The sequence below is a fragment of the Fukomys damarensis genome, unplaced genomic scaffold (assembly GCF_012274545.1).
Source record: "Fukomys damarensis isolate Sample0158 unplaced genomic scaffold, DMR_v1.0_HiC HiC_scaffold_16, whole genome shotgun sequence".
Lineage (NCBI taxonomy): Eukaryota > Metazoa > Chordata > Mammalia > Rodentia > Bathyergidae > Fukomys > Fukomys damarensis.
In genome coordinates this window covers 57,056,535-57,067,276 of record NW_022900928.1, presented here as the reverse complement: position 1 = coordinate 57,067,276, position 10,742 = coordinate 57,056,535, and the positions used below count along the sequence as shown (strand labels likewise).

The following is a 10,742-nucleotide window of genomic DNA, read 5'->3' as shown; positions in this document are numbered from 1 at the left end:
AGTTTAAGGCCACCAGGGAACATGCTCATTTATACAGTACTTCATACAAGATTTTTACTTTTTTAAATATAATGAATTTTATATTAATTATCAAATAATTTATATGAAAACACATTTAGCTATTATATTTAATTTTACCTTTGGTGGCAAAATAAACCTGTGTATCAACATGATAGAATACTACTCAGTAATAAAAAGAACAAAGTGTAAATGCATAAACTCAGATGAATTTTCCAGAAAATAATGCTGAATGAAAAAGGCAACCCACAAGTCTACATACTATATAGTATATAGAAAATTCTGGTGATGGCAAAATTATAGAAATGGAGAACATGAGATCTCATTCTATATTAATTCCTACAATTACATGTTAAACAAGAATTATCTCAGAATAAAAATTTAATAATACAATCACATCTCACTAAGTGGTTTAATCGTTGTGCAAACATCCTAGAGTGTGCTTATACAACTAAGACAGCTATAACATCACTACACCAAGCTATCATATGGGATCACCATTATGCATGTGGTCCATCATTGACTGAAATGTTATTATCTGTTGCATGACTATTAACCAAAAAAAACCTATTAACATTATTTGAGTCACTTCAGACCAAAGCAGATTAGGTGATATTCTTATAAACAAATCAGTAATATAAAGCCACCCCCCAAGAAAAGATAAAATCATGTAATCCCAGCACTCGGGAGGTTGAGACAGGATGATTGCTGTGAGTTGGAGACCAGCCTGGGCTACAGAGTGAGTTCCAGGTCAGTCTCAACTACATAGTGAGACCCTGTCTCAAGCCCCCCCCCGAAAAAAAGACAAGATAAAAACAAAATAGCCACCAAAAAGTATGTCATTTATTAATGATTAACAAATATTTAGATATATTTAGTAGTATTTTAAATTTCACTCAGTATTAATTCAAGGTGGAAAACTTACCCGATGCTTTGCCTTAATTTTCTTCCTATATTCCTCTTTGTCATATTTGTCCTCTTCCTGAAGCCTTTCCTTTGCTTTATCTAAATTGATACCACCAGTGTCATCATCTTCCTCTGTATCCTTTGTAGTAGATTTCTGCATTTGTGGCCACTGCTGAACCAACTATGGACAAGAAAAGGTAGATGTGCAATAGGAATCAGAATATCTCCAGGAACCATTTCCTTTTGTGTAATGATTTTGAATGGGGCATTGTCCCAATTTTTGCCTGAAAACTTTCTCACTAATGTCATAATTAAAATGAGCAAGCCATAGAAAGAAAGACTATCCCAATCTGCATAAAGTAACACTGGCATAACTTAATGAGAATATGATTCAAGCAGAATTTCCCAAAATTATTAAGAGAAGATAGCTGCAGAAGAAAAATGCTTCTTGTGGTGTTCTTAAAAGCATATTTCCCCCATGATTCAGCTGAAAATCATTGGCACAGAGAAGACCCAGGCTCACTAGCACCCTACGTCCTTTGAGCTTCCAAAGCACCTGGTATGCACTGCTAACACATCTTATCATACCATGGTAGTTTACCTCATTATTTCTCTTACCAAAACTAATCTCCTTAAAGGCAGGTATACAGATTTTTCATTTATCCTCATAGCCCATAATATGCAGAATATAGTAAATAAGTGCTTATATTTGATGGTTGAATCACACATCAACCAATATTGCATATAAGGAATGAAATAATGAAATGTAAAGGACAGTATTAGTTTTGAGTTTCATCAGTTGCTCAAATCCACATGACTCTGTACACATAAATTATGGGTAGAAACAAGGTGACAGGGCACTGAGAGTTAGGGGACCTGGACACATGTCCTGGCTTTTTCACTAGGCTACTGCACAGGTGAATAAAGTACTTATTCTCTGGATACCTGTGTCCTTTCCAGAAAAATAAAGAAATTTGACTCAATGCTTTCTAGCTTCAATATTATAATTATAAAAATATAAAACTATTCATTGGTGGCCAGAATGATGTAAATAGGTGCCACTATTTTGAAAGACTGCTAGTTAACCTGCAGGTAAATGGAAACTGGAGTCATGTGCTTCCTTGTCACCTGCCATTCTTGGAGCCACCGCAGTCATTATTCAAAGTGAGATTCATAAAGTCTCCACTTTTGGCAACAAATATTAGTCTATGATAACCCATGCTAGCAGTCATCAAGGCTAAAGCAGCTGTAAGAGAAATCAGTTTTGACAGGAACAATACCATCTATTACTCAGACTCCTCATCTTCATTTGTATCACAGAGGGAAAAACGTATACCCTTCTACAGACTGAACAAATAGTATTTCTTTTAAAGATTTAGATGAAAAGTTTCAGGATGGCTCATATCAACAAACAGCTCCTGTTAGCAACAAGTATATATCAAAACACTTTATAGTTAAAATTTATATTCACCTTGGAACTAATTGGCATAATCTGTACAATTAAACTCAGTAGAAAAAAAAGCAACCTCATTAAGTTGGCAGCATTTATTTTATAATGAACATAAGACTAATACAACTATGTTCTAGATTAGCCTTTTTAGGTGCTCTTTTTTTTTTTTTTTTTTTAGCAATTTCATAAGGATTCATTATTTACCACTTATAGCGGCTTTGTCTTTGCCTGCTAAAAATTTTTGACTCACAATACAGTTTTTCATCTGACTCATACATCCTAAAATAACATCCAAATTGTGAACTTCAAACAAAATACAAAACATAGTTCACTGGATATAAACAACTTACGCAGCATTTACAAGTGATGATGAAATACATAATGTGATATAGCAAAAGCTCTGTTCAATATGAAAAGCTCTTTTATTTTACTGTAACATTAGATGACTCACTCAACAAATTGTTCTGAGGGTTTAATACATGTTAGGCACTGTTCTGTGTGTTACAGATAAAACAGTGAACAAAGTAAAAAGTACCTTCCTTTATGGAAAAGTAGAGTAGAAGAAATTGACAATAGTCAACTTTAGACTGTGAGGATACAAAATAAGCACTGGGAAGGACATTGAGGAAGGGAAACGCGATTATGATGGGGATAATTGTTGTGCGCTATATTAGGGTGGTCAGGGGAGCCTGTAGGCTAACAAGACTGGGTTTGTGGGATGACAATGAAGGGACACTATACCACTAGTTATGGCCCTTAAGCCAACTGATGTTATAGATCTAATTTATCATTTAAAAACAAAATAATTATTACGTAATATAATGAGCTTTCCTGAGAAATCTGTGATAACCCCTTCCCTAAGCCATAGGTATGCATTTACAACTGGATCAAGGTAAAGACAAGATGAAAACAAGACAACCATGTATCTGGGACTACTGAACAGAGAAATTCTACCACAACAGGGAGAATGATGGAAATACAGCATCTACAACTGAGGACAGGATAGCAAAGACTTCAGAGCCAAGAAAAACACACTCCGACAAGAAATTGTGTTAGTATTCTTTGTTTTCTCCCACATAACACAGTGATGGATACCAGGGTAAGGAAATACTACAAGAAACATGGAATTTAGAAAGTTCCAAATAATCTCTGTGCGGGTATCACCAAGAAGTTTTTTATTGCCACTAAGGTATCCTTGCCTACAACTGTAGAGCTGAAAGGCCCACAGTCGTAGTGAAAGGGGTTGCCCAAAAAGTTGTAAAGAACATTTGTTTTCTCAGTAATAAATGGTCAGTCAGCAGGAAAGTCAAACGGCATAATACTTGAAATGTTCCTCAGAAACAAAGTATTTACATTATCTTACCTCCCCTTCATCAGTAAATGTTACTTTTTTATTCACTTTAAAATTTCTCTTCATTAATTTTTTTGCTTCTGCAACTTTTGATACTTTTTTCTTCACACCAGATTTAGAAGATTCTTTCTTCTGGAGAAGATAAAAAAAAGAGAGATGATTAGAAAAATGGTTGCTTTATACTAATTAAACTCTGGCACTATACTTTCCAAAACTCAGTGTAGTTACTGCTCAGTGGTGATGAGAAACACAAAAAGCACTGTCTAAAAATAAGTCAGACTTATTAAAAATGACTTCTGTAATACTAAAGGGGTTTGAAAGTGAATACAATGAGCATTAGACAAACAATCTTAACATTTTCTTCTACTGCTAGAGCTATTCTACTGGAAAACAGTGGAGCATGATAATGTAATAAATGGATATTAAGATAAAGCTATCTCCCAGTTAAAATATGAAGCATATTTTTACATTCCCAAGTGCAAACTGAAATTTCTAGATGAGGAAAATGTATACCTGGACAAAAATATACATTGTTTTTCACTCAATATTCTTCTGCTAAAAATAGTAATTTACTGTATGAACATTGTAAAACATCCTATGATAATTAAACTGCATCCAAAGGCAAGACAGAGTAAATAGCACATAACAGCATACACTGATCAGGACCCAGCTAATGCCCTTAAAAGCATCACAACAAGCATTAAAAATTTAAAGCCACTGCTTATATATACTAAGTGAAAGCTGCATGAGCTACCTGATGTAAAGAGTTGAAGAATTTATAGCATGGCCTGCTTGAAAAAGCTCCTTATTTCAGAAGACTTTGGGTTATTTTCTTCAAATGAATACCAGTCGTACTTCCTTAACTTATCTAATTCATCTTTCATTAGACACATACAAAATAAGAAGTCTTTGGCATAGTAATTTTAAAAACTAATATGTGGTCATGTCCTACCATGTAAGGACTATGTGAGGGTAAATTACCTAAACTCTGTGCTTCGACTACAAATTGAGGATATTCATAGTATGTACCTTACAGAGAGAATTAAATAATAAATGAAAAAACATGCAAAAGATAGGAATAAATCTTTTCTTTTTTATTTTTATTAGTACATAATGGTCACATTCCATGTGGGGAGTTGGTTCACGTATATAAAACATTTAATGTTACCACACTTCCCCTCCCTCCATCTTAGTCTGCTTTCGTTTTTCAAAAGATCTCCCACTTTCCTGTTATCTACTTTTTGTTTTTTTTTTCTTTATTTATATTTTGGCTTTCTCCTATAAGAGAAACCATGCAAGCTTGTGTGCCTGATTTATTTCATTTGACATTATGGTCTCAAGGTACATCATTTTTCTGCTATATAGATTCAATGCAATACCAATTGAAATCCCAACACAATACTTCACAGAACTAGAAAGAAGACTCCAAAAATTCATTTGGAACCAGAAGAGACCTAGAATAGCAAAAGCCATACGAGGCAACAGACACATGGCAGCAGGTATAACAATTCCCAATTTGAAACTATACTACAAAGCCTCTGTGATAAAAACAGCATTGTACTGGCAAAGAAACAGACCTGAGGATCAGTGGAACAGATTGGAAGACACAAAAACAACTCCAGATGCACTCAGCTACCTCATCTTTGACAAAGAAGCTGACTGTTCACACTGGAGGAAACATAGCCTCTTTAATAAATGATGTTGGAAAAACTGGATCTCAGCCTGCAAAAGATTGAAACTAGACCCTTTTCTGTCACCTTGCACTAAATTAAAATCCAAGTGGATTAAAGATCTAAATATTAAGACAGAAACACTAAACCTGCTGGAACTTCAAGGCAGAACTCTTGAAAACATTGGCATAGGAAAAGACTTTATGAACAAGTCCTCAGTAGCACGGGAACTAGCAGAAAGAATCAACAACTGGGATCTCATCTTATTAAAAAGCTTCTGCACAGCAAAAGAAACCACCAGAACGATCTGCCTCACCCAAGCCAGTGGGGGCAACTGATCATGGACTGAAACCATTCTATAAAACAGAACCAAATTAAACCTTTTTTTATAAGTTATTTCACATTTTTATCTTAGTGACAGAAAGCTGACCAAGCAGATGCTTGTGTATAGATGACACTCTGCATATTTGAATGAGAATAATTTTAGAAAATCAGAGCAGAGCAATAGCCTACAGGAAAATAAAAGTCTCTTCTCATTTGTGCTGGCATTTCTGTTGCTTTTTGTCAGTGGCTTCTCTAATGGAAATTTTAAAAATTAACCGTTTTTGAGGAAGAGGATGTGAATCCCCTCTGTAAGCCAAGGTAAACCATAAAAAGAGAAAGCTGCAAGTATGTTGAGATTTTGTCATAGGATTTCAGTGGTTTCTCCTCTGCAACATTGTTTCTCTGGCTGATCTTTAGTTTGACAGTTTTAGTCGGCATTGTTCTGTGACTTTCTCTTCCAGTTGGTTGGTAGGCTCAGGCTTTTTGTGCCTAAACCTATCCATAGAGATAGATATTAAATAACGAGTAGAAAACATGAACTATTTAATTCCAAAAGAAAAGGGGGCCCCCGGCAAATACAAAGGATGAATAAATATATGTAATAGGCTGCCTGTCTGGTTTGTTAGGGGTGTTGTCATCAAGGTTTGCAAGTGAATAGAATTAATGCAGGACACATAATTAATAGGATTATTTTATAATGTTCATCCAAAAAGTCAAATGCAGAGATGTACAAGAGATCTTTCTACCCAATAGGGACCCCAAGAATCTAACTGAGGACCTGGATTCCACGGCAAAGTCCCACACAAGGCTAGAGGCCATGGCAATGCCTCATGCTTTTCCATATAGACGATCGGCACCAGGAAGGCCCAAAGGCCAGTGGTGGAAGCTAGAAGGGCTGTGCCTTCAGGGTAAAGGATGTGTACTGAGAGATCTACGCTGAGCCAGGAAGCCATAATCAAGGCAAAGAGCAGAGCTCCCTGATGAGAACAGCAGCCATTCCTAGTGACAGCAAGAACCCAAGCTCCTATGAGATTAGCCAAGTTCTCATCAGGAAAACCAACTGAGGCAAGCTTCTCCAAGACAATCAACAGAAAATAATCTTCCACTCCAGGTCTCTTTTTCTACTGTTGGCAACAATCCTCAAGTGGGTCTTTCGTGCCCAGAACCATGCTGATTCAGTTCAGCAGGGCATTCCAAGGTGACCACTGATTAATCCACCACAAGGGGTAAGGAGGATCAGGTAAAGGGAAACTTCCTTTTGAGGGAAAGAAGTTTGAACTGAGAGACAAACACCCATCACTTACTGGCACATCAGTGATTAGAAATACTTGAGAAATAGACTGATGGTGCTTTTTTACATACATTTTACAAGAGAAGCCTATGTTATTCATTTTAATATTATTTTTAGCAAATAATACATGCATATATATTTTTTAAGGATATCCAGTTTAGAAGTAGCTGTTCTTACCCTCTTCAGCAAATTCAGTTTCCCTCCCATTAATTAAGTACTGTCACCAGTTTTTGTACTCTTTTATAGACTCACTTTTCAAATACATATAAAAAAATTCACTAAAGAAGCTACCTTCTGGGCCAGGGATTTAGCTCAGTGGTTCCATGGCCTGCCTTGCAAGCGCAAGGACCCAAGTTTGATCCCCAGTACCAAAAAAAAAAAAAAAAAAAAAAAAAGCTACCTCCTGCAATGCCTTGTTTATACATATAAATATACATGTGAATTATCTAGGATAAGTTTCTAAAAGCAAAAGGTACTCAAAGAGTATGATATTCATATTTCCAAATAACCCTTTAACAAGGTCATACAAATATATACTCTCACCAAAACATTAAAAGTTTATTCTCTACCCTGATTCCAATATGGTATTAACCTTCATGTTTACCACTCAATTAAGTGAAAAGCTTACATTTGTTTTATTGGTATGACAGAATATCTATTCAAAGACATTAATTTTCTGTGCATAAACTCTAGTCTTTGCAGGTATTTCTAATTATTCCTGATATTTTTATCAATTCACATTATATCTTTATTTGTTAAAGACTCACTATTTTCCTGTATTTTACCATTTATATTTTGGTGTGCTATTTAAGGCACTTTTTATTGTTTTTATGTTTTTTTACCATAGATTTTTAGCTTTTATGCCATTCATTTTACCATTTTTTTTAATTTTTTCTTAATTTGGGCTACACTTTTATACTTTTCAAATAAAACACTTTTTCAATTGTTAAAATTCAAGGATTTTCTATTTAGCAGTTTTAACAATGGCTTTCAGGCAAGAAATGTATTCATTAATACTTTATCTTTCTATTTTAAGACATGGAAAATAGAAAGTTTAGCTAGTTAGAAAGAATGTGTACTGTGACTACAAAACTGATATTATTGACTCAAGAATGAAATTTGCAGAAGCTGAAAAGTGTAACAACATTATACCTGTGTAGACAAGGCATAAAATATTAAAATAAAATTTTTGTTTCTATTTGCACTTCTTCTACAACATGCCTGCTAGACTTCATAAATGAAAAGGCTAAAAGAAAAATACAAAATAAGTAAAGCATCATCATCCTCAAGATTCTGTGGCAGCTTGTCTTCACAGCTGTGAAGTTGCTTCAAATAACTTGGAAGATAAAATAGCTGCTACTACAACCTATCAACAGAGCCACAATAATTGACACTAGCTATATGATTCAAAATATAATCAGCTAAACAACAAAATAAAGAATTCAAATTGGTGGACCCCTCAGAGACTGATTACCTATTACAGACTAATCCACACATGTTAAAGATATGAGTGTTTCTTAACATTAATAAATATTCTCCCCAAAGTTCAAAACATACTAAGGACAGAAATGTTACTGGTTAAACAACAAATACCTAGTAGAAATTATTTTAGATTTTTTTAAAAAGCAGAAGCACTTGCTTTGAAAGCCTAATTCTAAATCTAATGAACTACAATAATTAAAATACTATAATTTTATGGTATTTACTACAGTGAATGTCTAAAATATTATGTTTGTGATATCTTTGCAAAAACTATAACCTCAAAATTAAGAGCTACCTAATGGACTGTTTTAATTTTGAAAGATGAAAAAAGTTTTGGAGGTTGTTTGCACATCATTGTGAACACAGCTCTACTGTACTGCCTATTTGAAAATGGTTAAAACAGTAAATTTCACTTTATGTGTCTTCTACCAAACTAAAATTACTACCAATAAAAGTTAAGTTCCATGAAGAATATAATAGGACATCAGGTTAAAATGTATCTTTACAGATACAGTATAAACTTGTTAAAACCAATTTATATGCTACAGCAACAGTCCTAAAACTGCTAAAGGAGGAAGAGGATGGAGAGCAAGCAGGCAATACATGAAAAACACACAATTGATATAGGAAGTATTAAAGTTTTATCTATTACAAACTGTGCTGCTATGAATATGGGTACACATATATCACTGTGGTATGGTTCACTTTTCTTTTGGGAAAGATACCAAGCAGGGGAATAGCTGGGTCAAACGGAACCTCTAATTCTAGTTTTTTGATGTATCGCCATACTGATTTCCACAATGGTTACACTAGTCTACACTCCTACCAACAGTGGGGAAGGGATCCTTTTTCCCCACACCCCCGCCAACATTTGTTACTGGTTGATTTCTTGTTAGCAGCCATTCTTTCTGGGATGAGGTGGAATCTCAGTGTTGTTTTCATTTGCATCTGTCAAATGACCAGTGATGTTGAACATTTTTGCATATGTTTATTTGCTATCTGTACTTCTTTGAGAATCGTCTTTTTATTTCACATGCCCATTTTTGGATTGGGACTTTAAATTTGGGAGATCTAATTTTTTTTTTTTTTTTTGGTTTTTTGAGACAGGGTTTCACTATGTAGTTTATAATGCCAGGGAACTCACTATGTAGCCCAGGCTGGTCTCAAACCCACAGTGATCCTCCTGCCTCACCTCATGAGTGCTGGGATTACAGGCATGCGCCGCCACACCTGGCTGGGAGATCTAATTCTTTGAGACTAGAAAAAGAAGATGTGTTTTTTTAATAAAATGGAGTGCTAGTCAGACACAAAGAATGAGAAACTAGAAACATTTATGGCTAAATACATGCACATTGAGACCATACTCTTAAGTGAAATAAATAGGACACACGTGTAAATACTCAATAGTTTCTCTGGTGAGAGAAACTAAAAGTGTAAATAAGGATTAAAATATATAATAGACAATGTGAAATAGTAAGAAAAGGTCCAAAGGGGAAGGGGAAGCAGGAAGGGTAGGGGGAAAGAAAGAAGGGAATGGAATAAATATGAGAAAAGGAAAAAATGGAAACAAAGTCTTTGTAAATAGAGAGGGGTAAAGGGGTTGAAGGGAGGGCAGGGTAATGGAGAAAAAAATAAGAACCTAGACATATCTCGTAAAGGTACAAATTCCCAGTGATGACTGTCATCATACTGTATACATAAAATGTACCAATAAACTTAATGAATTAAAAAAAGGATTAAAATCACATGCAAAGGAAAGCCCATCAGAATCACAGCAGACTTTTCAACACAAACCCTTGGGGCAAGGAGAGCCTAGAATGAGATATAAGTACTAAAAGAGAACAACCTGTAACCTAGACTGATGTATCCTGCAAAACTCTCTTGCAAAATGGATGGGGAAATTTCCACGACAAAGAACACCTGAGAAACTACATGAATACCAAACAAGCACTACAAGGAATTCTAAACAAGATCCTAGAAAAAGACAATGAAAGCAACAACACCATGAGGCCCCACACAGCAAATCAAATAGGCAAGGCAAGAAACTAAAAGGAGAAGGTGAAAAAGTAAAAAGAGTCAACAAAAGGCCAATAACATGTCAATAATAAGTCAGTACATATCAGTTATAATCATCAATGTCAATGGCCTCAACTCACCAATCAAGAGAAATAGACTGGCAAAATGGAATAAGAAGCAAAATCCAACAATATGTTGTATACAAGAAACACACCTAGGGCAAAAAGAAGCCCA

At 34.9% G+C, this 10,742-nt stretch overlaps 1 protein-coding gene across 1 annotated transcript in view; it reads right to left on the bottom strand.

Moving 5' to 3' along the window:
* Nucleotides 1–10,742, bottom strand: part of Ddx10 (DEAD-box helicase 10) — a 291,709-nt gene that overhangs the window by 121,474 nt on the left and 159,493 nt on the right. The window contains exons 14-15 of the mRNA XM_010610645.3: nt 3,738–3,857; nt 944–1,105 (exon numbers count right to left, since the gene is read on the bottom strand). Of these exons, the coding sequence (XP_010608947.1) occupies nt 944–1,105; nt 3,738–3,857 (282 nt within the window). The remainder of the gene's footprint in view (nt 1–943; nt 1,106–3,737; nt 3,858–10,742) is intronic.